The 27,787-nt window shown below is 47.1% G+C and overlaps 2 protein-coding genes across 3 annotated transcripts in view; one reads left to right on the top strand and one right to left on the bottom strand.

Annotated features, from left to right (window-relative positions):
* The window catches only part of ASCC1 (activating signal cointegrator 1 complex subunit 1), a 42,043-nt gene that overhangs the window by 10,561 nt on the left and 3,695 nt on the right, over nt 1–27,787 (bottom strand). Inside the window, exons 2-9 of one of the 2 annotated variants that reach the window (XM_010579918.1) lie at nt 25,885–26,006; nt 24,530–24,629; nt 23,527–23,624; nt 21,898–22,076; nt 14,443–14,579; nt 12,090–12,209; nt 8,016–8,140; nt 6,128–6,207 (exon numbers count right to left, since the gene is read on the bottom strand). In XM_010579918.1, coding sequence (XP_010578220.1) covers nt 6,128–6,207; nt 8,016–8,140; nt 12,090–12,209; nt 14,443–14,579; nt 21,898–22,076; nt 23,527–23,624; nt 24,530–24,629; nt 25,885–25,993 — 948 coding nt within the window. In that variant the 5' untranslated portion in view covers nt 25,994–26,006. Of the gene's footprint in view, nt 1–6,127; nt 6,208–6,426; nt 6,570–8,015; nt 8,141–12,089; nt 12,210–14,442; nt 14,580–21,897; nt 22,077–23,526; nt 23,625–24,529; nt 24,630–25,884; nt 26,007–27,787 lie in introns of those variants that run through there. The other variant, XM_010579917.1, reaches the window with a different exon arrangement.
* Nucleotides 27,641–27,787, top strand: part of ANAPC16 (anaphase promoting complex subunit 16) — a 6,278-nt gene continuing 6,131 nt past the window's right edge. Inside the window, exon 1 of the mRNA XM_010579919.1 lies at nt 27,641–27,696. Coding sequence (XP_010578221.1) covers nt 27,641–27,696 — 56 coding nt within the window. The remainder of the gene's footprint in view (nt 27,697–27,787) is intronic.

Below are 27,787 nucleotides of genomic sequence, written 5' to 3'. Positions count from 1 at the left end.
GCTGAGATCCTCTCCCTCCAGGGTCCCCCTCCTTCACAAGCCAAATCTAGCGGTGCTCCTGCCACTGCCACGCTTTAGCTCAGGGTTTTGGGTCTGTTCCCCCCTGCCACAAATCCATGAAAATTCATGCGCTTGAGGAAATCAAACCCTAGTTGCTATGGTGAAAGGCGTTCTGCAAACTAAGAAACAAATACAAGTGGGACATTTGGAGGTTACCGGATTTTTGCACATCTTTCAGACAAGAATAAAAAAAACCTCCAGCACATTAAAGGCTCTGCTAACTTCCCAGACCCTGCTATGCCTCAAACGTGAGGGATTTACAGTACAACTTGTTTAAGGAAATTAATAATCAAGCACTGCATTTCTCCAAAGAAGCCTCATCCCCGTGGCTCCTAGCACTGCCTATTATAGCAAATGCAGCAACAGTTTTTAAGAGCTGGGCTTCAGCTTTGCTGCAGAGATGCCAGGAGGCTTGGGACACATCCGGGAATACTAGGACAAAGAGCTCCCATCAATGTGACCTACTCGCTACGCTCACCAAACCACCAAGAGGAGGAGCCCAGCTATGGAGCCAGTAGATTAATTCGGGCAGACCCGGGAAATTATCCAGCAGAAGGGTCACGGCACCTTTGGGATGAACTGCTTACTTTTGCTAATCAATGTGTTGGGTTGTGGTTGTTGGGTTGGTTGGGGTTTTTTTTGCACTTAATGTGCTGGGTCCCTGTCTTCTATTAATGCGCCTCTGTAATTCAACCCCTGCCAGCTCCACTGAGAAAAACTGTCCTCTTAAGATCAAAGAGGTGATGCTGTCTTGGCTGGCTGGTGGCAGAACAGCGATCTCAGGGAAATGAGTAGGCAGGATGCCCGCTGGATGGGAGGCAGAGGCACCCACAGCGTGACCTCCAAAGGCAGAGGCACCCAGAGCACCTCCAAAACGGCTGAGCTGCCAGGCTGGAGGGGACTGTGGCGGTGCAGGCAGCCCTGCCTGGAAGGGGCAAGAGGATTCAGAAACTTTATAACCCTCTCAGCAAATCCTCCCTCTTCCAGCACTCACAGTTCCTGCTAAAATTAGTCAGAGAGGCGCTGAGCACCTCTGCAAAAAAAAGAGGCTTCTCCCCTTTATGGTAAGGTCACCAAACGGATCTCTGTCACATGCGGGCAAGTTAGCACAAACCTTCTGCACTTCTTGCACTGCGTTCTCCTCAGCGCGGCGTCTCAGCCTTCTCCCAATACCTCCAACGCCGCCTCATCACTCTGCTCCAAGGCCCAAACGCTCCAGCAAAGATATTTTTCCTCTATTGTCTAGTCTGGTTTTCCAAATGCCACATCAGATTCCTGTTTCACCGAATGCAAATAACGTGAATATGCCTTTTTTTCCCCCTGAAGAATATAATTCATAGGAAAGTGTTTTCACGGCAACCCCAATTTAATCTCCTTTTTTTTCCCCAAGATCATACAAATGCTGATCTCCAGACTCATCTGCTCAACTGTCACATCCTCCCATCCCACTGTTGCTCTAATTGCTCACTGCTGAGCCCCCTCGATCATTTCAGTATCCCTCGACAATGGCTTGATCAGAACTGAAGGCAAAAATCCTCTCTTCTGCAAAGTGGCATTACAGCCTTTCATTTCTGCTTTTGATTCTTCCCTAAAACTGAGGCGAGGAAAGCACTGGCTTATTTCTGATACAGTGATGTTGCACCACAATCTCTTACTCTGTCTGTTCTCACCCCAGTGGATTTTTGTTTGGTATTTTTAACTCTAAATTTTCCAAGCAGCCACCTCCTGTTAGGTACTTGTTCCAGTTGCCAGTCCTACTTCAGATATATATCTATACCACCTCACTGAGGATAAGAAGATGTTCTTACCCTTTCTGAACACTGGGCAGTCTTGATCTCACCTAATGTGGGTCTTTGGCCCTTTGATTTCACCTTAGCTTAAAAATATATCGGGAAAAGACTCCGCCTCCTTAAATTGACTAACAAAAATTACACAGAAAAGGCCTAAGTACCGATGGCTGCAGAATGCCAGAAGCACTCCTCATCTGCAAGTCCAGTTGGTAATGGTGGCTCTACACAGGGGCAGATGTTAATTTGTTTAGCGCTTGGTGTGTTTGCGGTATTTTGAGGGGTTAGGGGGCTTATCCAGGACAAGATTTTTCTTTTTCACTGTAGCTCTCTCTGTGGCACTGCATCAGATGTCTTAAACTGAACTACTGCATACCACAGCCACTGCACTATTCTTACCCAGCAAGACAGAAATGATAACAGAGAACACTACCAGATTTGCTTGCTATGATCGGCTCTCCAGTAGTCCCAGTACATCAGTCAGTAAATGCACTTTTCCCCTGCTCCAAGTGAAAGCAGATACAGTCCCATAATTTAATACCCTGTATGTAGGCCTCAAAAGAGAAGGAGCCTCATCGAATTACGCCTTGTCTGACCTAGAAGCCCTCCCAAAGCAGTCCTGCAGCCTGGCCGCTCTGGTCCCGCTGCTGGACCAGGGCACAGCAGCATGTCACTGCCTTGACTGATCCAGTTCCCAGTCTCGCATCCCAGCTTAAAGTCTGCCCTAATGCCCTCAGACATAAGATGTGCAGCTTTCTGCTGTTGTACCTCAGTAGCTGTTCCCTCAATATTTAATCTTGTAAGCTGTTAATGCACAGATCTGTGCTAAGCGACGGGGTTCATCTTTTTCTGTGCTCAAAATTTGCTTCTCCCTTGTTTGAACGTGGCAAATGCCACTCCTCAGACCTCAGGTCAAAAATCACTCAATTTTAACCCAGTGAGAGTCCAGGTGGGTTTCTTCCTGCTGCAAGCCTTGCTTTTCTTCAAAAGCATAATAGAAAATTTTGGTCAGGTGGTACCTTTGCATTTCTTCGCATTTTTATTTATTCACCACAGCCTTCGTTTTTTCACTAAGCGAAATAAATAAAAGCCTGGAGGCAGCCAAGCCTCGTCTCCGGAGATGCAGGCAGCTGCCCCAGCTGCCTCTGTGCCAGCGCTGTGCTGCTTGGCCAGCTGCGACGCAGGGCACGTAGCCACTGCCCGGGACACAGGAGGAGGCAAGGCAGAGGGGCTGCCAAACCAGCATCTCTCCAAGGCCCAGCTGCCTGCCTGGCCCGACCCTGCTCTCAAGGGGAAGGAGCTGCTGCTGTCTTTCAGCTGTGAATTGCTGCTCCCTCCCTCCGCTCTCCAAAGAGACGAGTCACTTTGCTCCCAACCGGAGCAAGATTTTGGTACGCGACTCGGATGTTCTAAGGAGGCGATCAGCTAGCTGCTAGCCACCCTAGAAGAAATACATATTGCTCCATATGAAGTGGTGCATAAAGCATCCCCAGCTTCCTGGGACTAGACAAGCACAAAGCTAAAGCATCTAGCGCTTTTGTGGGAGACACAAATCACTCCGCTGTTGGGTCACACGCTCCCTTGGGCTTTCAGCACCAGCTAGGCCAGGGAGCCTTTTTCACGGATATTCTTCAAGACAGAAGTAATTTAAACTCCTAAACGCAACTCATCCTACAGGATCTATTTTCTGAGCAGTGTGGGAAGGTACCGGCCTGCACAACCATTTATTAGCACAAATAGGAGTGTATGTTTAACTCTGCGGAACGGGTAGAACAAAGGATTATTAAATAAAATTCCGATTAGTTCGGCTGAAAGCAAAATACCAGCTGGAGCCTGGGGTAACGCAGGCACGCTATCAGCAAATGTGTGCTGCCAGCGCATCTGCACACACACACCACCTCTGACCACAGGGGAGCCTCAGACTGGAAGAGCATAACCAAGGCGTCTCCATCGTGCTCTGTGCTCTGACAGCTCAGGTCCTGCCCTCCACTAGGCAAAGCCTTTGGCTCGACAGCACCGGTCGTAGCTGCACAATGGGAATGAGAACGACGAAACCCGAGTTTTCTGACTTGATGCCCTCCTACCAGTAGCCATGCTTTGTCGGCTTTCCAAGTGGGAACACTGCCGCCCAGCACAGCTATCGCAGAGTCCCACCGCCTGGAAACACACACATGGCACATCGCTCTCCCTACAAGGGGATGGCGCCTGCAAGCCAGCCTGCCTAACTGCAGCCATATTCATTAACAGCCCGTCGTTTAGATCCTATTGCAAAAGTTAATGAAGCCACTTTGCGAGAGGGCAGCTTCCCTGAGCAGAAGATAAATAATGTATATAAAAGGGGGCTGGGAGGGAACTGGCGCATCCTTGCAAGGTCATGCTAGAATGCATCACTGGCTGGCTGAGGCTGGGCTCCTCTGGTTAGAAGCCTGGAGCTATTTATGACTCATGTAATTAATTAATGCCAACGGGCGTTCTGCTGCAGGCACGTGGGAGACCAAAGGGAAATACGAAGCGAGCAGGTTAGGAAATGTAGTGGAGGTGGGGGAGAAGGATGACATTTCTTGCGGCAAGACATGCTTTGAAGTAATTATAAACAGTCCAAACAGCCAGCAGCTCTTTTGGCTACATCAGTAGAAAATCAATTAGGAGCTTTAAAAATGCATCGGCTCATATTTCAGACAGCATCAAGAATAAGAAGTAGCCATCTGAGGTAGGGCAGTTGCATTTCTAAGTGCCACACACTACCAGACCCACAGATCCTCAGACCCCGCAGTGCGGTCCACAAATGGTGTGACCAGTAGAGGGAGTATCGTTAATGCCTTCCCAATCGTCAATGTTTTTGGATGAGGAGCATTAAGGAAGACTGACGGTTTGATTTTACGCTTCTCTAAAGTCTGAAGACAAGTTTAACAGATGTAAGAGAAAGGAGCAAAGGGCAAAGTGAAACGTGGGCGTACGCCTTGAAAGCTGAGTCCCTGCAGGCGCTCAGGGCTCCCAACACATACCACCATCCCCTTCTGGAGCCTAGCTCTCAGACACCGGGAGCTAACCAAAACTCGCAGATCACATTAAGAAAGGGACCACGTCTGTGGCTTTCCTGCTTCAGTTTGCAATACTGCAGTCTCACACCGAACACTCAACATGTGGCGATGCTGAGTCATAACACTGCGCTTGCACAGACCGTTTGAGGACAATGAGAGCTTAACCTAATTTTGTCCCTTTGTTTGTCCTCTGCACAGAGGAGATCAATCAGTTCCACTCCCTGCTTTCACATCCCGGTGCATCAAGTGTCTAATACATTATATAGCAAAACTGTAAACACAAATAAAGCGCACCCTTTCCCTCCTCTGGTGCCCTAAAGTCCCTCTGGGCTGTCCAACTCCCACCCTGCCTGCATCCTCTCCCATATCTCTTTGTTGCCAGAATATCTTCTATCGGTTCCCAAATGTATTTAAGCATTGTCCCACCTCCCTCTTATCATAGCTGCCTGCAACAAATCCCTTCACATAACGAGGATTGCAAATTTGCTTACAACCCAGTATTGTTTTCCACTTCTACTTCTCTGTGTGCTTGTCTTTTCTCTCTGGACCCTTGCAGGGGCCAAGCACCACAGCACCAGTCTGACACTGCCATCTGGATGAGCAGCAGAAGCTGCCTGCAGTCTCAACCCTGGCTGGCAAAGCCTGGGAGGCTGCAGCATGCTCCCCTTCGAGCCTTACCCACCTCCACGGTCTAGGGGATCTTGCTTCCTACCCTCTGATCACTGCCAAAGCCCTCAGATCCTGGCTGGTGGGACTCCCTGCTGCTATCTGCTATTTTTCTGGAGCAAAACCATGCAAATGGATAGCAGAGATTTTAAAAAAAGAAGAAAAGAGTAAGTGAAATGGCAGTCGGTTTTAGTTTCATAAATATGTATGAGTGAGTAGAACAAGAGCAACAAAGTACTCCTTTCTGGTGGGCTGAGAATCCACACGAGCCTGAGTCTCCAGGGTAAAACACCAGCGAAGTAAACGACAACACGAACACCCACTTAGCATTCGTGCTACATACTCCTGATCTGAGCCTCACCAGCTTTAAGAACGCTTCTGTTAAATACTGTAATGCTCCCTGTAATGCTCCCAATTACAAGTGATCTGGATTGTTTATTTTCTAAACAGATTTCCCCCCCTCAGGAAATCCCATAAGCCTAAGACAAAAGCAGTCCTGAAGAGGTGTTTCAACCTCTTTTGGCTATACAATATCCACAGCTGGCTCGATTTCCCTAATTGTTTCATACTGACCTTGAGGATATTTCGGCCATTAAACGACTCCCGTTCCTTGAAAGATGATTTACCAGTCATTGCATAGTTTCGCTCTTCAGCTGTAAAGAGAAAAGTCACCACCAGAATGAGCTTCAGATGGGAGAACTGTGTGCGCTGTACTTTGCCCCCCACTCTCTACCTCCCCAAAGTCAGCTGCCAGCTAATAAACCATCCTTGCCCAGTTCTTTGTGCAAAAAAACACTTCCACTTTGATTTTAAAGAAAACAAGGCTGAATATGCAGGAATCGGTGTCTTTATCGGGATCACCTACGTTACCTGGAGGAAAGACCCTAAAACACAGCTACTGCTAGGGTGATTCTGTAGGGCTGATGGCTCAGTGCAACACATCTGCTTCTCTCTGGCTGATTTTAATCCCACATCCTGCCAGGGTGAGAGTCAGCACTGTGAGCGCTTGCATCGCCTGGAACGGCACCAAATACCAGACTGAGCATGCAAGCGTAATGCCAGACGCGATCTGGACGGCACCTATACAAACCTCTGCTGCCTGCTCCAGGAAGTACATATATGTGGTATGTATGCTTCGGCAGGGTGGGCACGCAGCCACACACACAGACTTTAAGAATAGCAACCTAGGCCTATAGCAACTGCCAAATGCCTACGTCTTAGATCCATTTCCCCAGAGCATGTCTGGATTTTTATATAATCCCTAAGTACATGATCTGTTCTTTCCACAGGACCTCTGCCTCACTCAATGAATATATTCAATATTTCTTTTTCATCTCCAGCATTAACTATGAAGTCCCTCTCACATCCAGCATGCTATTCAAATCCTGTATGGAATATAAAGTGACTTCTATGGCTATCTGTGTAATGCTCTCACCACTGTGTCTCAATGCCTCACATGCCTCATGGGGTTGTTCAGAATATAGACTCATAATGCCAGACGCAGCTGCCCATGTGCCTCCCCTAACAGAGAGCCACATCAGCACTTTGGGCTCACATTTTCACCAGTTTTCAGGGCTCAATTTGAGAGCTAAGCCTCTTCTTTTCAGGATTTCTACCACTGGAGTATGCTTACCTGAATTCAGTAGCTGTCATCCCCAAAGTCTGCTGCTGGGTGCCCAGAAAATAGTAACACAAACCATCTGCTGTTATCACTGTCCACACAGAGACTCAGAGAGGCAGTAACTGAAGAATACTCCACACAACCTATCGGCATTGCAAACTACACACCAGTGCAAGAGCATATGCCTGTTTACACGCAGAGAACAAGGCTGTAATACACTGCCCCTCCCTAAAGGCAATGCATCTGAGGCTGCTTTATAAAGTAATGTGATAAGAACAATGCTACAGACTGCTAGAGCAGACAATCTTTTGGCAGAGACAGCAGATAGCTCATATGCAGCCTCATAGCCGTCTGAATCTGATTTAACGAGAAAGAGACTGGAATCATGTTCCTAAACCAACAGGCAATCTTTAACTTGACCAAAGAGGATCATGTTTTTGTCTTGTTTAAAGGTCAATAAAGCACATCAAGTTGTTACTGAATTTCAATTTAATGTTGGGGCACAGAGAGCCCAAGACTTCACATGGTACTTGAACGCATTCTCTCTGGCCCAGATCTTATGAGTGCTACTGGTCAATACAGTTTTTGAAGCTATGACAAAGAACCTTAGAAAAGATCTGGAAAGTGCTCAAAGAATGCCTGCCTTCTTCAGCTCTGCTGATCGCTTTTTCATTTGCTTCTACATTTTATCTACTGACATCCCCCCACAGCCTTGTAGGTATTCTTGAGATTAAGAAAAATCACAAAATTAAAAAAGCAAACATAAAAGCCAACAAAAGTATTTCCTGACCAGTGGGACTACTTTAAATGCATTTATCAGTAAGGATGAAGATTACACACCACTTGGATCTTTCCTGAAGAGAGTGTTCATGACTGTAGCATGCAGTTTCACCCTATCCCATTCTTTAAGCATCAGGCCGGAGGCCACAAACCGCTCCACCAGTTGATCAGCGATCACCTGCAGTCTGGGAAGGCAAAAAGAGAAAGAACAGAGCCGTGCAAACCAAGGAGAAACTCCTGCATCGACAGCTTTTGGTTTTCAGCCAGGGAGGGCAGCATGTGTGAAATGAAGTCTCTGCATGCACATGAGGAAAGGGAGCTAGTCTCTGATGGAAAGTGAACAGAGCCATCAGGCTTCAGTTCTAATGGAAAAGTTCTGGCTGTTTTGCAAAGCTTCCCCAGTGATCACTTCTGCTGAAAATATTCCATGAAGAAGGGCAGATTTAGCATAGCAGAGAGCCTGTTCACAGTGACAGATGTTATTGGGACTTGAAGGATGCATCTTTCTACTGCCAGGGAACACAATGTGACTCTCCTTACAAATGCTAAAATCTGCGGACCCCCAGGGGACTTAGGCACCTTGACTGTTGGAGGACCTGCTCTGTTCAGGGACTGTGATCTGTACAGTGCACCGGGCTGGAGCTCAGACCCTCTCTGTCCCAAAGAAGCAACCCAGTCAGGGGGCTTAATTTCTGGGAGAGCCCAGAACGTGGTGACTGAGGGCACAAACCCAGACAGCACATCCTAGTGAGTGCTCCAGCTTCGGAGCTAGTGAGCAAGCAGAATCAAAGGACTTACTGCCACCTTTTTGTCTGGCCTTGATCTGCGATGAAAGTGGCCGTGGCTGCCGGGATCTGCAGGCAGACTTGTCCTAGGATAGGCAGCAGGAACAGGCAGCTGATCAGAGCAATGCGCTCACGTAGCCTACGTCTAAAGACCTGAAGGAACTTCAAGGCTGCTGCTGCCCCCACAAAATTTCTGCAGTGCCCTAGCCTTACCAAAAGCAGCAAGGATGTGCTAGAACAAGAGCTTCCTGTCCCTGAAAACAAGGCAAGAGGGTATTACTCTGTGCAGAAGAATTTGGGCTTCTCTCACCGTGTCTGAGGTGTCCGAGACAGCTCTCTGCTCCACCAGGTGCCACCACTTTGGTGTCTCTGCTGCAGTGGGAGAGGCAGAGTGTGGCCTCTCTGAGGCTGGCCCCCAGAGCCTGGGGCTGCCACGCTCCAGATGCCAGCTCCTACCCCACTGCTGGTTTTGTACTGCCCCTCACGGGCTGCCAGCCTCCATGTGACGATTTCAAGACTCTCAAACTAGCAATTGTCATGGTTTTCTACCACTTTCTGGCTTTACTTCAGTGATTTTTAGAATTAGCAACGACAAAGATTAAATGAATATCATTACAGACAATACTAAAACAAATTAACAGAGAATAGTTCAAGTGAAAATGGTGCTTTATTACGTTATAAAGTTAATCAAGGAAATAAAACAAATTAGAATGAATTATAATGAAAATTATTTTCCATGTGGGAGGCATCAGAGCATGATCCCTCTCTCAGTCTGAGCCATTATATGTGCAGAAGGGCTTGCCAACCCCCAGTGCTGTCTGCAGTTATGCAAGCTAACTCAGGGTAAATCAAATCTCCTGCTTTATAGCTTAAGCTGATCAAGATCATCCAAAGACCAGGAAGGAACTCCACCCCTCAGCTATGCCAGGAACTACACACAGCTAGCAAGACGTCTTGCATGAGACAGGAAGGCACACACCTCTCTTAAATGCGGGCTGCAGCAGTCTGATCCAGCACAGCAAGCCACGTGGCTGCTGCTCTCCTCTAGTATTGGCCTTGAAGCCGAGAAACTCTGTTTTCTACCTGCTTTCCCCATTTCCATAAGCAAAGCACAGCAAGTTTTAGCAGGCATGAGGTGCACGGAGCTGCTCAGCAATAATTCATCTAGCAGACGAGAAAACGAAGCAGAGTTTTCTGGAGGGAACACCATTTGTCTCATCTTTATAATCACTGTTTGTCCAACACTGTGTCTGCTGGAACCTCAAAGGAAGCAAAAGAAGCATTCACTGCTCTCCATCAACACAAAAATATCTTCTTTCCCCTCTGCGAAGATAAATGTTTTCTGAATGCTCACTAGCATTTTAGGAACTATATTAGGGGAGAAGTGCCAGATGAATTAATTTGCAGGTGAGGGCAGGACCAGCCTGGACCAAGGATAAAAACTTAAAATCACTTAGCCCTTTCTGAGCACGCTGCTATGCAAAAAGCAAAAAAGGTGTTGCAGAAGAGAAGTCTGGCAGCCTCCAGGTGCCATGCAAAGCAAGAGATCTGGGTTTGGTCAAAACCTCAGCTAACAGATCTCTGTGAAGGACAGAGGAGATATCAGCCCTTTCTCAGGAGGGCAGGTACGGGTCATTTTCAGTTTCAAGGCAAGGCGGATTTGAAGAACTCATTTCTCTCCCCTGCCAAAAGCAGCTCTGCCACCCCTAATGCACATCAGCATTTTCTGCTAGCATTACGGCTAAGTGGCTTCTCAGCAAAACGGATACAGCTGGTATCTGAAGCAGACCACAGTACTAGTACCAACAATTCAAGCTGTTCCCAGACACAGGCAGACATCACTGTCCACTTTAGGCCCTACTTACGCTCTACAGGATTTTTCTACCAGCTCCTCGGGTCACAGACTTATTTTCAGATGCAAGCAGACTCACAAGCACTGCACCTCAGAGATGATCCAGAGCTCGGGGTGACTCAGGAGAAAAGAGGCCCATACCTCAGCTCCGAGAGCTGACACTTCAGACGCTTTCCATAACAAACCCACCGAAGGGCATTTGGGTCATCCAGTGTCTGCCTCCGTCTCGTCTTTCTGAGGGCTTCTGCCTTGTTTCTCCCTGCCCTTCTCTTCTGCCTCCTGGCTGATCTCTAGCTTGTCCTGGTTCTCCACCCGCCCCGTTTGTTTTAATCTCACTTCTTTCAGGGTAGAACAGACTTCAAAGTGGAAGAGCCAAGAAGAGGAAAAGATTTCAATTCCTGCTGCCTCCCAGCAATTCTTACATTTTCATTTTCCCACCCATTTCCTTATCCCACTTCCGATCTCTTACTTCAACACAGCCTCCAAAGTGCAGTTTTAAGCAGGCCCCCCCGCCTTGTCTCCTCAGCCCTCAGGGAAAGGAGATGCCAGAACATGTCCTTTCTTCCCTGAGCCAGTCCCTGCTTACAGCCTCCCTCCTCCAGCTGCACTGCTTCATGCTCCTCTGCTAGCTCCTGCTGTCCTCTGGCAATGGGAACAGACACAAAATGGCAGCACTGCCAGAAAAAGAGAAGGCTAAGGCTCAGGGAGAGAAGGCTAAAGCTCTTTTGGCTACTCCCCTACCCCCTTCCACACCCATCTCACAACTGGCAGCATGGAATACAATAGCTCTTACATTTCCCTAGTCTTCCAGAAAGCACTAAGAGAAAAGACGGTGCTGCCACTGGTGACGTACTTGTCAAAAACGGGACAGAGGAAGGTTGACCAGACACGGCCACATCCCGGGCAGCACTGTTTGTAGAGCTAAAGCCATCAGCCACAGTGGCGAACAGCATAAACACATGCACTGACACCAATCAGGCTTCAAGATTTCACACCCAGTGCCTGTTCTGGGCTGCTCACAGACACAAAAACGGACTCTGTAATCAAGTCATGCTTTTCTGAGGACCTTCTGGTGTAACTGGGTCTTAAGAGTAATTAAGTGCTGCAGAATATGCCAGGCTGTCTAGATTAATCTGGATTGCAGGTTGGGAACTAGACAGCAGAGGCCAAGTTGTCCTGCCTTCTAAGTCATCTCAGGAGTATCTCCTTGGCCATCTTATCACCACACAAGCCACGACACCATTATTCAATCTGACAGACTGCTACAGAAACAAATGACATCTTTCAGCCGCACCACCAGTGACTGATTTAAAGAGCAAACACATCACTGCCTTAACCGGTTTAGGAGGCAAGAATGACTTCATCTTCCTGACTGCTGACCCAAGGACTGCTAGCAGTACCCAATAGCTTCAGACAGCACAGGGTTTCTCTGGCACACTGCTACTGCTGCCGCAGCACATCAAGGAGGAATGAAAGAAAGGAGCATGCGGAACTCACCTGTCAGAGCCATCCTTCATGTGGACTTTGGCGTAAAGGACATCCGTCATGGCAGGGTCATCGTTCATGTACTCCACTCCTGCCACCTCCACGGTCAGGGGCTTGCCTCCAGCAATTTGGCTAAAATGCAAGAAATCCCTTATGTTAAAAAGTGAAACAAGACACCTGCTTTTGAAATGCAACACATAGTACTCCTCATGCACACACTAAATATTTGGTTTTACTAAGGGAATGACATAAAATACATTTTTTGCTACAGTTAAACACAACTTTGTGGTTAAGCGGGACTTAAATGCTATACAGACCATATGGGGCAGTGAACTCCACTGAGGAGATATTTTCTTTCCGGTATCTTTCAGGTTGTTTGCATTGAAAAAACCCAAACACAAAAAAGGCTCCCTAATTTCTAAAGCTCAAAAGGCTACAGCTGCTATTGTCTCATCATCTCAAGAAATCTTGTAAAAAAATTTAAACTCATACGTTCAGTGTTTTAGACACACATTAAGTCAACTTGTCAGTGTTCACAGGCCATCTCAACACGAAGATCTCCATTTACATCTCAGAAAACCCATCAGCGGTAAAATGGTACAAGTTCTCATTCCAAAGAAGCTCCTGCCTCCCCTGTGAAGAGAGCGATTGTGACACAAAGTCTCCAGCTCGTTGATTTTCGCTGGGAAAAGTACTCGATACAGAATGCAGTTTTAAGTACACTTCAACATCCACTTACAAATGCTGGAAGTAAATAGAGCTGTTTTAAAATCAGCTCCAGCTACTCCTGCAGGAAGGCGAAACCAAAAACACATGCAGGATGTAATATGCACTCCCACACCTGCAAACACACTGTGAAGCGTATCTGCTTCCAAACAGGCCACCTCCTTGCCTTTACCACCAGAACATCACAGGGAGGCAGGGCACCGCAGCGAAAGCTCCCTGTGAGTAAGTGCCGTTGTCTCATTTAACGCCGAGGTCTCGTGAAAAGTACAGGGAGTGTCCGGGCAGGCAGAAGTAATAAACACGAGTTAACAATGTGAGCGTGACTTTGCTCTAACCTTGCTCACTTCTGTTCAGCTTGCCCAAGAGACCGCCTTTGAGATTCTCAGCAAAGCTTCCCAGGTGGAACAAGGAGAGCGCGATTTCCCCTTCCAGTACGTTTACTGGGAGGAAAACAGCGCAAGTGTACTGTCATGCACATCACACCAAGAGTGCTAAAGGCCACATATTCTAAAAAGGGTCAAAAAGGGCACATCTACCCTCACAGGGCACTACCTGCATTTAGAAAAGTAAATGAACACTAATGAAAGTTTATGTGGGTGGAAGGGAGCCTAAATTAATTTTCAAAGTATATTGATTTGGGTGTAGCAGGGGAAATAACCTAAAGGTTACATTCAAGTGTTGATTCCCCCTCCACTAAAGGAAATAGAGAGTAAAGATTTTCTTTGCCTCAGTTCAATCCACTTATGAGGAAGCTGGCACTTTCCAAATACTGTGGGCAGAGCCTGCCTCTGGAAACGCACTTCCATTTCTGTTCAACAGCTGAACAACTGGCGCTGTCATTTTAAAGGCAGAGGTATGAATTTTGACCATGCATTAATTCCCACAGATATTAGCTGGCACAGCATGGCTAATTCTCCATGCACCAAGGCAATAAAGAAATAAATAAATATGAAGGATCTATGCTCTACGTGCAAAGGCTTTGCAGAAATAAATAAATAAACCAATCCCTCAGGCCATCTCCAATTTCTAAGCTGAACAGAGATAAGCTAATTACAGTGTCATTCAACCACATTTACAGTTAAAGCCCTAACATCTGCAGCTCAAGTGTTAACAGGCAGTGAGAAAGCCCCAGTCCTGGAGCAGCACTGAACGCTTCAGACTGATTACTCACACGGCTCATGCTGGCTTCCCTGCACACAGCTCCCCGCATCAAGAAATGCATGTCAAGGACACCTCAGCATCTGCTCTGAGGCAGGAGGGAAGCAGCGTGCCAGAGCCCACTGCAGGCAATGTGCGAAGGTAAGGGAGCTCGTCCCTCCCTCTGCAGCAGGCAGCGGACAACAGCAAAAATTGCTCACGCAAAAATAATGGGGATGCATGTGAGAAAAAGAAATGAGTAGAACAGGTTCTCAGGGAATGCTGAGGGTTTGAGCTGAGCTGCAAGATGCTGTAAGACTCTTTGTGACCACTGGGTGATTTCTTCTGCTCCCACTTGAAACATTTCAGCCTTTTTCTAAATTTCTAGAGTTGAAATAGACTATTGAGCTGCTTTTCTCTTCGCTGTCCCTGGTCAAAGACAGCTTGCTGCTTTTCCCCCCACTCATATCCTTGGTGATGACATCCCATTTTTATCACTTACTCCACAAAGTCCTCTTTGCATCGCTGTAGGAGGTCACACGCTTTCTGGATCTCTTGCTCGTTCAGAAGTACCAACGTCCCAAGAGTCAGGTGAAGCTTTGCAGGGTTCTGGAACAGGCTGCTGCTGACCCCATGATCCTACAAATCAGTCAATCAATCATATAAGGTGTCTTACCTCACACACAACCACACCCCCCTCCATCAGAGGGATAAATACTACAGACAACAGGTACCAACCCACTGGCATGGAACCTTTTATCTCTGCATCACTGGTCAGGTTGGAAGTGACTCAAAGCTGAAATGAGAAACAAAATTTCACAGGCTTTGCAAGCAAGCCAGCTCAGCCTGACAGGCGAGGTGCAGCCCCCCACCGCACACACACTCCCTGCCTGCCTTTTCATCAGAGCTGCTGAATGGCAGCCTGGAAGCTCGTTACGACAGGCTCTAACTCAGGACCCAGGAACAGCAGCACTCACTCGTACAGGATTTTGAGAGACTTCCACAGCTGTCAAAGTGGCAGCTGCCATCAGCAATGAACTCAACACAAGTCAGCACAGATTTAAAACTTGAGTCAAGTCCATTTTTTGTGCAATAAAGCTGGAACCAGCTGTAGTGACAAGCTCTAAATCGTCTCTAAATCCTGTCTAAACACAGGTTGCACCTCACAACACAAGCACAGCTAATACCAGCTCTGATAATTACATTTTTCTCGTTCCCATGTGCCCTATAGTTTGCCAAGATGAATTAAGTTTAAATTCCCTTTATAAGAAGAGCTACGTGTTGTTGCTGGGGAAGAACTGTTCCCAGGTGGAGCAGTGGTTACATTCAGCTTTAAAAAACACGCTCTTTTGTTCTAGGATATTTATAAAAATACCTCGAGGACGGTTAACACACCCATATTAAAACAATTATTTCCACTTAGTGGCCATTTCCCATCAGCACATTAAGTAACCTCCACTTTTAACTCCAGAAGAAGCCAACTTGCCAGGCCACTAAAGCCTTTCTCTGTCTGAATAAAGTTCACTGACCGAGAATGACAGCTTTGAAGTTTCTAGCTGTGCTTCAGAGTTTGAAATAAAACCTTTCAGATGTTTAAATACTGCAGTATCTCAGCCTGTCAGAGTTTAATGCCCCACATCTCACTCAGCATTTTTCATGTCTAATGACAACATCCATACTCTTCTTTACAGTGGTGCTTATGGGCGGGACTAGAGATGAGCCAGCCTGCAACATGGAGGCCTGGGGCTTGCTCCAGCAGCTGCAGGCTGGCAAAGCGTGGTTGTCCCCAGAAAAAAGAGAGCATGTATGTACCTTCCACCGCTGCTAATTACTTTACTGCTAATTGAAACCCCAAATCATACCATGCTAGTAGCGGCAAAGCATGTTGCAAACCTCAGCACTGTGCAGCAGCCTGAAACAAGCACGGACTAACTATGTCAGGCACATCAGGAGCAAAGGAAAGAGGGAGGGCTCCATCTCCCTTCTCCCCACCTTCCCCTCGCTGCGGTAAAAGCCTTGTGGCTTCCTTGAATTCATCCTGCTGTTAACATGCATGACAGGACATGACATCTCTCCACCAGCTGTTTTTCTCCAATGGTATCTGTAGCCAGAGAATATTTGGCCTATCACAAAACAATAGCTCGGGTAACAGAAACTGAGAGAAAGTTCAATTTATCCTTGCCATGGCCAACCAGTCACTCCCACAGTGTGCACAGATGATGTACAGTAATGAGAAAGTAGTTCGCAGGTCAGAAAGCAAAAGCCCTACCCTCATTTTCTGCCCCAGCACTATTTGTACTGTAAACATCAACCTGCCCCAAAAGCACCATTTTCCCCTGAGCTTTCCAACACCTGAGTGTGGGCTGGTAGCTGACAAAGTGATGGCACGTCACCTCCACAAGCCACGCTACCACTGCTGGGGAGATTAGCAGGCAAGGGCAGTGCACAGTGAGCAGGCCAAGACCTAGATAATCTTCCTGGTTTACTCCCTAGTATTTCAGACAGCTCCTAAAAACCCTGCTTACACCCCTACTCTTTCACAGGCCAGCAGATCCCACCTCTCCCACGCATAAAATAGATGCTACGTCAGAGGTAGCTCTCCTTGGAACAGGCAACATTTCTGCGGGCGTCTTAGCAGCCCTTCATGGCTGGATGCTGCTCACCAAGATGCAAAAAAGGTTGAACTCACTTATTCTAATCCCAGATTATGATATGCTATCAGCGACCGCTGTGGCGCCTCACAGGAAGCTGTCCTGTCCAGTGGTATCAGGCCTCTGCAAACTGACCAGCAGGGCCAGACAACAGCAACGCAGTGCCTAGAAATATGTGTTCATAACTACTGCTAAGGAAAAAAACAAACCTCCTCCTCCAGGGAGAACAAGCCCAAGAGAAGTGATCCTGTCAACACTGTGATTTTGGGACTTTATGGACATCTTCCAAATACCTAAGGAACCTTCTCAAGGTAACCTACAACCATAAAAGCAGGAGTGAGGAGTGAGATTCAGCATCAGAGATGGGCAGAGGGATCCACCGGGATCTAAGCCCTGCTCTCTGAGTGCCTCTCGGTGACAAGCTCTTCTTTCACCAGTTTCCTCCCCCATGCAGTGAAAGGTGGGATCTCCTTCATAGCACAAGTCACAGTGGCTTGTGGCAAGTGGCGGCTTCCAGCCCTAATGAAAGCAGAGCACCAGATTAGGGAAGGCAAGGTGTCACAGCAGGGAATCCCTATATTCTACAGGGGAATCTGAAAGCAGCATATTTGCAAGAACTTGCTGGCAGATAGAAACACATAAAACAGACTCTATCATCCCTCTAAAAATGTACTGTTCAAACTTGGGTTCTGTACCGAGAGGCAGGAAGAATATCCCCTTTATGCACCATCCTTATGTGATGACTGTCCATTCCAGCTTATGCCTCTCCCTGCCAACTGCCCTGTCATGATGAAAAAAACAACTCATTTCCACTCAGCCTTAAAAATTAATTTTTCTTCTCCCTCCTGCTACTTAGATTCCACCTTTGCTCTTCTCCTTTAGAAGGAACACAGAAAGGGTTTTATCTGGAGTCTCCACCTCTCTTTGTAAAGCCCAAGCATGTTGTTCCTCCAAATCTAAGGCCCTGTAGTAGGGAAACCATAGACCACAACACACCTCAGGCCTTCTACATGACAAGGCAAAGGATCAAACTCCTTAGCCCTTCCTCCCTGGCTGCATTCTCCCTACTGTCTTAAGAGCTTCCAATGTTTGCAGACAGCTTTATGTTTTTGGTTTTTTTCTTAATAGCAGGATACTGCATGCCAGCTATATGCCCTCTCCCACTCTGATCCACAAACAAAGGAGCGAGCCAGAAAAACAGCATTTCCTCAGAAGTGACTGAAGAGCTGCAGCCTGATAAACCCCTCCCATTTTCTGTCCCTTCCACTCTGAGATATAATATCTCATTAGCAATGTTTGATATTTACAGGTTGCCATATATTACAGCAATCATATTTCTTTTCCATGCTACATCTGCAGCCTGTTAAGACTGCAAATGCTGTGCTTGCACAGCTCTGAAAGACCCAACTGTGATTTTTCATGGCAATATTACTGCAAAATCTCTTCCCTCTTCCACCTGCACACTCAGACAGACGTTTCAGTCCTCCTCACTCTGACACTTACATGACTGTGCGAGGAGAATTCCAAGGTCATCCAGTCATCCCGACTTCCCACTGCACCACATCAGTAATGAGGCTGTCCAGGTGAGCCACCTCCCCATATTTATATTAAATTAGCCTCATAAGAGCCTCCCCTCGGCCCTGCTTCATTGCCTGGCAGCCCTGACCATACAACAGTGTGAATGACATCTGAAGTGTTCCATATTTCAACACAAGGTTCATCTTATAAAAGGTCTTAAAGACACACACAAAAAAAAAGTTAGAAAGCATATACGCACCAACATAACCCTATGCTATAAAATATAAATGAATGGTTGTCATGGTAACTGCTTCAGAGAGAAATAGAGTCCCTCACAAATGCTCAATGGCCAGAAGAAATCCTCACATACGCACACCTGGTCCTTTCCCTTCCTTACCGTTATTACCAAGCTTCATTCAAAGCCTGGAGTTTACCTAATTCTGCAATGTTTTGCACCAGCAAATTGCACCAGGAAGAGAAGCGCACCGCTTCTGTCACTGAAACCTATTCAGATTTCTCCAAGTATCCTGAGAAATCCTGTTGCTTTCGACAAATCTATAAGCTCTCTTATTGCTCTGTGAGGCACAGTTTTGAATTACTGTTTTTCATTACTGATGTGCTTTCTACCAGACCCTGCTGTGAGATAAAGTGGTATTAGAGTGGCATTACCGGCTGGTGGAGTGATTGAGAGACATACGGGGCTGCAATATACTCCTTGAACTAACAGGCAGCAATATATCTGGAAACCCTTTTCCTAATACCAGAAGGAAGGGCAGAAAAATAAAGCACCATATATTCCTACGCTATACATATGCAAACCCCCAAATACCTGCTACTGACCAAATTCTATATTTCAGACTAAAAATGGAAACTCTAGAGCTGATGTAAGCAGTAACAGGAACATTTCAGGCCCTCCTGAGAGGCACAGGACACCAAGCAGTGCTAACACACCCCCGCAGCTTCCAGGCCAGGGCACCTTGTGGCCACACAGCATGGAGAGCGGGAACTACAGCCCCAGACCTTCTGCCTCCACCCATATAGATGTGTCCTGACATAGGACAGCTTCAGCTGCCATCGTTTTGGGAGATTCCCCAAAAGCACCTTGATGACTCGGCAGCAGCAAAAGGCACACCATGTCTTGAGTGCCACATTCTCTTGGAGATATTGCTATTACTGGTATTAGGAGGATTCATGCCTCGGTGCTGGTTCTGAGTACAGTTCAAGTCTGAGGTTACTAAAAGCCAGAAGTAGCTGTTAGGCTGAAATGTAATCCCACACGCATGCCTGTGCTGCAGGGTCCCCGACCATGAAGCAGAGCCTTATAGGACTCAGTGCTGTCCAGACACAGAACAAAAACTGCAGGAGAGAGAGAAGGTCAGGCAAGAGGAGGAAAAATTAACATGACTAGCCTGGTCAGCAGTGGTCTCAGCACTCCTCTGACAAAGCTTGGGTTTCTGCAGCTTTCTAGGGCAAGGAGCACGTGAAGGTTTGCCGACGTTCCCAGCCAGCTCCTTCGGAATGAGACTGACAACACTGGGGAAAGCACCAAGGTAAATTGGTGAACATGTTTCTAAGTGGATGGCAGACCTCCCTGCCTACCCAGGGATGCAAACCGATACATAAGAGTGAGCAAGAGACAAACAATGTGGCAGAGACACATCAGGAGGGGTCTGGAGAGCAAGTAAGATCACCAGCAGAGGCTGGGCCAATGGAGGGCTGCAGAGATGCAACCAAACCAGCAGGCAGGAAAAATGAGTGCTCTGCAAGAAGAGCTAGTCCTGTGTAAGGCCGGTGTGTTGCAGGATTAGAGACACAGGATGAGAGCATGAACGACAGCATTAGCCGCAAAGGTGAATAAAAGAGGCCACATCTTGGAGATGTGACACTGAAAGGATTCACCTGACACCGAGGCAGCCTGGAAGCCAGAACCCAGCAAGACATATGGGATGACACTGAGGTTACTGCCCTGTACAGCAGGCAGGTCTGGGTTTGCTGTCCATGGAAAGGGACAAAAGAGATCCAAAGGATCTGCTGGCAGACAGCTAGAGGGAGGAGAAGGATCAGATAAGTGGAGTCCAGGATGCCAAGACTTCAAGCAGAGCAGGGCCAGACCTCGAGGGAGATCAAGTTAAAGGACTTTAACAGCCATAAGCCCAGGTAGAAGGGGATAAAGGGCAAGAGAAGCACCAGCCTGAAAGCAGCGGTCTCAGTCCAGGGCCAACGGCATGAACACCCACTACCAGAGCCCCATGCTGAAGTTACCGGCCCCCCAAAGAGCCGCTTCTCTCCCTCTAACTTTGGTGTGCTCCCACACAAGGACTAGAACTAGAAACCAACAGAGGGAGCCAGGCCACCACTGACGCCAGCCAGAGCTCCAGCACTCTGTCCAACCAACACTTGCTTAGGCTAATGTTTCCATCCCCCTGTCTTCAGGGCTTTCCTTTAACAAAGGTAAGCTTTAATAAAGGTAGCTGCTGCTGGCTAATGGGGATAGACCATCGAGCCAGTGATACCCTCCTAGCCTAAGGAAAGGGTGCTCATGGCATTGCACTGGTTGCTAATCCCTGGATCTGTTGGCCAGTTTCAGTTGTATTTAACATCAGGTGGAAACACGAGTGATAGAAAGCTCCTAAGATGTCATGGAAATAGGCAGCTGGGTGTAGAAGAGGGACTTAAATCAGAACTGCCAGAAAAGACAAGACTGCAAAGCCAGCTCAGTTCTGCTCTCAGAGATGAGACAAGTGACATGCAAGTGACCACGAAAACTTGAGCAAGAACTCGTATTTCCTCAGATAGCAGATAATTCACACCCACGGCATGAAGACATAGGAAACTAAACTTCTTAAGCTGTGCTATCTGCAAGACTATATTTTCCCCCTTGAAAGGCACAAGCAGAAGTGATGGACACGAAGGTAAGAATATCAGCCCACAAAATCCTGCTGCGTGTATGCAATCTAACCTGCAGCGGCCATAAAGAGGAACCCTTCTCTCTTGCCTAGAGATGTCCTCCCAGCAGACTCAGAGGACACAGCAATTTAATAATACTGTTCCCTCTCCTCAGCCTGGCCCTGTGCATTGACGTACCACTTCTGTCAAACTAGAAGCATGCTAAAATAGACCAGGGAATACACAGCTTTCACGTCGTTCTGTTCCTCATTTCCCTATGCCTAACTATTTCCTGCTGCTCTCAGTGCAAGATCTGAAGGCAAGTAGGAGGGACTGTCAGCACAAAGTCTCATGGGGAAGAAGGGAAGCGATTAGATTTGCAGGATGGCATGTGCTACCAAGTCATTTCTTGCTCAGCTCCGGTAATGGCACACATCTTCCTTCACTTTCAGTAACCAAAAGAAAAGTGAAACAGAAGCAGCAGCAGACTTGTGAATTCCTACATGGTTTCACAGTTCTGTAGAAATTGTATAAAATGTAGAAAGGTCCACTACATTATTTAGTGGTTTTCCTATTAAAAACAAAAAAACCCACCAAAAACAACTTCAACCCTCTTTTGAATCTTAGATATCCTCCCACCTAGGAAAATCTCTAAGGAGAACAAAGTATTTTACTAACAATTTACTAAGTAAGCCATTCTACTTTCCAGAAGTTTTCACAACAGCACTCAACAAATTCACAGCAGATCTGTCAATTTAAGTAAAAGGCTGTTAAAAATACATTCCTAGGAAATAGAATAGAATAAGGCCTTCAAGGTAAACGCCAAAAAGCTATCTCAGTAAATGAAATGGTACTCTGCCGAAGGGCTTCCACTTGATTTTAATTCTCCTGTGGATCCTTACCTTTGAGCATTTCTCCAACACTTCCTCCTTGAACTGCAGGAACTTCTCCTGGATGGCAGGCTGGTTGAGAGCGAAGGACAGGAAGTGTGTGAAGGGCTGCTTCTTACGGAAGCTGTCCAGGAGAACATCGATCCGTGTTCGGGCAGAGATGACACTGCTGCGATGCTGCCCTGTAATCACTACAAGGAAACAAAACAATATCTGTCTGGTTTCCGTGAAGCTACAGTGAGACTACTGACATCCATGTCCATGCAAAACAAAGAGTAATTAAATGGATCGTGATTTTACATGATGCTTATCCATCCACTTTAAAATATCAATATTGGAGGATATTGTGAAGGTAAGAACATTTCACCCAGGAGATGACAGGAGGAATTAGAAAAACCTGCACAACAGCACCTCTCTACTGTTAGCCCCGGGCTCACTGAAGAAGTGTTAGGAATTAAAACCCCCAACCCTGCACAGAGAAATATTGCCAGACTCCATGCTTGACTTAAAATGCCTGACACGGCTGTGCTTTCCTCTGTAAAGACAGGATGATGGCATCAAAAGTATCCCTCTGCTCTCAAGAAAGTCAGCTCTGAGTGCCTAAACAATAACCAAGAGTCTGTCATTTCAGTGGCTCTTCAGATTTCTAGAGCATTATTTCAAGTTTTCATAAAAGCAGTCAAAGCAAAAGAGAAAAGAAAATCTATCAAAGATCAAGATGGCCTATATTGTTTGTGCATGCACTTCAAGGCACCAAACAGAGAACACTTGAGCTTGAAAGGAAAGAACTGCAAGGAGCAAAATTTTCTTGGCTTCCTCTTATTACATGTTTTCAACATCTCTCAACCTTCCTAATAGTCCTTCACAGTTCTCAGGAAGAAGTCAAGACCCACTTCTTGAGAAGTACTGCCACATTCCTCTGCAGCACCACAGTTGGATCCCCCCATCACTTACTCCTCACAGCTCTACCACGAACGTAACTGCACACCGTGCCAATTATCAGCGGAGCGTGCGTAGGGGGCCCTCTGGATATCCATTCAGACAGAAACCCACATGGGCCAGCCCTTATGAGCAACACCTCCTTTCTTTTTAAGTCACTGGAAGTGATGAGAAGGAACATACGGTACAAGAAAGCCTGCTCTCACTATCAGGATCAAGTGAAGTGACAACACCAGAAAGGCAGCAACATCATCAACACACTTCTCATATTAAAGCAGATGCTGAAGTTTATTTCATGCATAAATATACAACACGGTAACTTTTTCTGGATGTATATTACAGTTTCTTAGTAATGGAAATGGTATTATTTTAAAAACAAAACAAATCCAACACATTCAGGCCCAAAGTTCTCAAAGCCAGTTATTTAAGGCCCAGAAGTGACTTCAGTGAGACTATTCTATTCTTCGGATTAATTCCCCCCCCACCCCCCGAAAAAACTTACACTGATTTATAAGCATTTATAGACAGAAAAAATAAACTCAAGAGAAAAGTGAAGTGATTTTCCCAGGGCCATAAAGTGAGTCAGTGCCATGTCAGAAGCAGGAATTAAAGGAAAAACACCTCCTATACCCTCTCCCCGCTCAGATCATGTCTGTGCAAGAGCTAATGAGAGAACACCCATTTTGTGCATGTTAAACTCACCAATTTCTCCTTCCACTCCAGGCTTGGGAATGCTGATGGAGGTTCGAGTCTCTGTTTCTAGTCTCTTCTTGGTTTCCCCTTTCTTCCCAATGATGTACCTGGAAGCATAAAAGTCCAAGGGAGTCACCCGCACAGTGTCGCTGGGCCACTCTCCATCACATCTGTCCAGCCAGCAGATTAACCGTGTCACAGATCAACCAGGCTCCGAGATGGCTCCAGGCAGCTGGGTGCCCCTGGACTCGGTATCTCTGTGCTAGAGAGATGCAGGCACCCAGCTCCACCAGCAGGTCCAGGCACAGAGGCTACTCCAGGACTCCACACGTGACCAGCCCAGGACCACCGGACGATGTTGACCCGTGGCTCACAACTGGCTTAAGCTAAAACAAGTCAGTCGGTCCATGATAGCTCTACACAGCACATCCTGCCACAGCTTATTTGTCAGCTGGGTTATCCCTTTTTCCCATTACTTCAGCTGATGAAGAACTAAGGGCTCTTTTTCTGCTTTTTGCTTTGCTCGAGGTAGTCATTTGCCAGCATCCAAATACACAACAGAACACTTTTCCTTCTCTACATTACTGTCAAAAATAACTAGATAAAGCTTTGAACACTACAGGCTTCCCAGTAAACATCAGATTGGAGTCAACAGTCAATTCCAGTCGTGTGTACTTTCTCTCAAAGCTTTCACAAACTCCCCCTGCCAGGCTGCTTGCCCCAGTTCTTCCTCCCCTTCTCCTTTTATGTTCAAGGGAAGAGATGCTCAAAAACTCTCCTGCCAGCAAGAAAGCACCACCTGCTGTCTCTGTCACAGGGAAGGCTAGGAGTCAAGCGTGGCACAACTGCACTAGAAAGGCATCGCCAATTTTCCCTTCCCAAACGCTAAAATCCACATCACGGAATACATTTCAGAGATCTGGCGCTTACCCCGACCTCAAAAAAATATTCTGCGCTCAACTGCTTCCTCAGCCAGTGGCAACTCAAACAAACCAGAAACACACAGGCTCACTTGTATAGTGGGCTGGGAACGTCCACTTTGCACTGGAAGCCTTTCCCAGTCTCTTCCACCACAAAGGCATCACAGGGTTCGTCTGCGCAGTCACTGGGGCCTACCAGGAAAAAAACAACAGACCTTGTACAACCTCTGTAAAGTTTGGCAGCGCTTTATGTAGGACAATAGTCTCACAGCTGCCTTCTCCTAAGGTTAAATAAAGGAAAAAAATGGACTCCCCTCCATTGTGGCTAACTGCTTTTTATTTTACCTTACTACCAGCTCCGGAAAACATAATGACTGCTTCTAAATCCACCGGGCTGGGAGGCGTAGGAAAGCAGTAGTTATAGCCCAGGTTTTCTCTCAGCTGGAAGTTGTGCAACTACCCATTGGGAACGGTGTCTTCTCCTGGCACAGTGGAGGCCACCAGCCCATTCAGAGACCCCAGCAGGAATTTAAAGTCACAGAAGAATACAAATAAAAGGTGAGGATAGTTTTGGTTCAAGGGTTCAAGTACAGTGTTTTGGAAAAGCAGAGAAATTCTCACACCCTCAGCACAGAAGAATAGATGCACCTTTCATCTGTGGGCCATTCAGTCGTGCCTGTTAGGACCAAACATGACTTCCAGAAAGAGGCCATGGTTTCCATCTCCTCTCCAACACATACAGGGACTAATTTGGGTGGCAAGCAGGTTATTAAAGCTTTGTTCAATCCGCTGAAAGGCAGGGTGGAGGGAGAAACAGGACACAACAGCCACAACCCTTTCCATTTGAGAAATAACAGCTGAGCTTTTCTGTGCCCACAACAACTCACGCAGAACTACAACAAACAAACAGGCAGAAAGATAAAGTATAATACATCAGAACAGGAAGAATTTTGCCCCCCAAAGAGGTAACACCTTCCAAAAAACACATTATAAGAGGCCAGTTCTTCAAGGGGCAAACATTGCAAGGACAAAGGATCTTTAGCGAGCAGCTTTTACTCCTGCCATATCTGCAAATTATCACACTACCAAAAAGAAAGGCACTTCAGGAACCTGGGGAAAACAGATCTATGGAGGTCATTTTTTTTCCCTCTTTATTGGAGATCTTTCACAACCAGCAAACATAACCAACAGTCAGCAGCACAGTTACCCAAACCCCCCATTAAGTAACTGGGATTACATCCACTCTTTGGTCAGCAGGATCATCAGGGACCAATGCAAAGCATTTTTCCCCCCTCTTGAACACCTCACTCCACCACACGGGCAGGTCCTTGTGCACATAAAGATGTCAGAGACAACACCAAGAGCTCCCTAGGTCCCCAGTGTCGATGCTTTCGCCTGTAGCACATCCTGACAGCACCACGGTCACCCCTCACGCAGCACTCTCTACCTGCACAGAAATCCTCCTCCTCCTCATGCTGGTAGGCCTGCTCTTGAATGAGATTCTTCCTGTATACTCGCCCCCCGATCCTTATCAGGGTGGGTCGCAGAATGTCCATCTTGCTCCTCCTCCTAATGCAAAAACAAAGACGGCTTTGATAACTTATGCCAAGGAGAGCTAAATTTCAAAGTTTCCTCGTGAATAATTTGTAAGAGGCATCGGGGGAGCTCTGAGGGGCTCTGAGGTAAACAGTGAGGTCTGCACCTCCACAAGAGCTATAACTCCTGTGCATATGCAGGAGAGACTTCAGAAAGGCAGTACCTTCTCAAACCTCAGGTCACTCATTCAAAGACTAATTTTATGAGAACTTACGAGTACACTCATAAAGCACAATCAAGTAAAACCAGGAAATTTAAGCAGTGGTAAGATATGTAATGAAGCATCAGGGTTTTTGCCCCTGCAAGGAGGTCAACAGCTGATCACCGCTGTCCCTGAAACTCACAGGTTTTAGCTAAAACTCACTGCAGCCTCAGTCAACGTGCCATTTCAGCACCGTTCAGGATTCTGAACAGTTTCACCTCATTATTTTCCATAGCTGCAGACCAAAGAGACCCCAGCCTCTTGCAAGGATTCCCCTACAGCACTGATCTCTCTCAAAACACCTGTCATCCTCCATTAGATTCTCAAAGGCCTAAGGAGCTTTTCAAAAGCCAACCCAGTTCCCTGGATCTGCTCAGGAGGCGGCTGGGGAAGGGAAACAAAGCGCTCCAAGGGGTTGGCGCTGGGTGGTGTAAGCTGTTACACCTCCTGCCCTCCACCTCAGAGCACCATCATAAGTTTGAGGCATACACATAAAGGTCTTACGCTACCCCGCAATATTCCAAACAATATTAGAAATACAGGGTTAAACTTTTATTTATATAAAAAGTTAAACTTTTTATGGTAGAAAACATTTAATGGTGCAAAAGCAAAGAACTGGCAGTCATCTATCAGAGACTTTACATCTTCAGTACTTTAATTTCTACATTCACTGAAATCGTTAACATTAGGTATCTCAGTTTGCCTTGTTTTTTAAAAAAGAAATTTCTGTTACTCATAAGGCAAAGTCTCCACCAAAAAATTCGCCTTCGTCAGACGGTTTACCTGGCCGCTACAACAGAACCTGACAGGAAAAATTGAAGAGCTTGCCTTTGAAGATGCATTTATCCTAAACTGGATTTATTGTATGGGGTGACACAAGGTTCAGAAGGTTAATGCTTTTCCCCTCAATTAAAGCCCCACCTTCTGAAATGACTTACAACCACCCGAACTTAAATAAAAAGGCATTCCTGTAGTTGAAGGGAAGAAGCGCAGACATGAACTGTGCACAGACGAAGACAGAGTAAGCCATGAAAAAAACTCAGTGGTTTGGGCTTTTTTTTTTTTCCTCCCCCCAAACTGCAGAGCCGGTGTCACAATTTCTTGATACAGGACTTTTAAAAAACACTCAGGAGCGACCACACCCCACCGCACCAGCAATGCCTGACTGACTGGGGGGGGGGGGCTTGTCTCTCCACGCACGCAGGAAGAGGGATCGGGCCAGGCTCCTGCCGGAGCCGCGGGGCTGAGCGGCAGACAGGGCACAACAGCCCTGAGGAAGAGCCCGGGAGCCGCGGGGGGCCCCGGGCCCGGCCCCCCGCGGGGCAATGGCCGCCGCAGGCGTTCCCGCCCCCCGCCGCCCCTTACCCCCACGCCCGAAGTAGGAAGGGCGCCCGCCCGCCCCAGCATGCACCGCGAGCGCGATCACGCGCGCCGCTTGCGCCAAGCCGTCCGGGCGCCCAGGTAAGGTTCGGAGGAGCCGGCGCCCCCCGGGAGCGGGAGGGGAAGCGGCCCGGGAGGAGAAGGGCGCTCGGTTGAACGGGAACGGCTGGGT

Source organism: Haliaeetus leucocephalus, unplaced genomic scaffold (genome assembly GCF_000737465.1).
Source record: "Haliaeetus leucocephalus isolate CR32 unplaced genomic scaffold, Haliaeetus_leucocephalus-4.0 Scaffold687, whole genome shotgun sequence".
NCBI classification, from domain to species: domain Eukaryota; kingdom Metazoa; phylum Chordata; class Aves; order Accipitriformes; family Accipitridae; genus Haliaeetus; species Haliaeetus leucocephalus.
The sequence above is the reverse complement of the archived record's forward strand: the minus strand, read 5'-3'. Positions and strand labels throughout refer to the sequence as shown.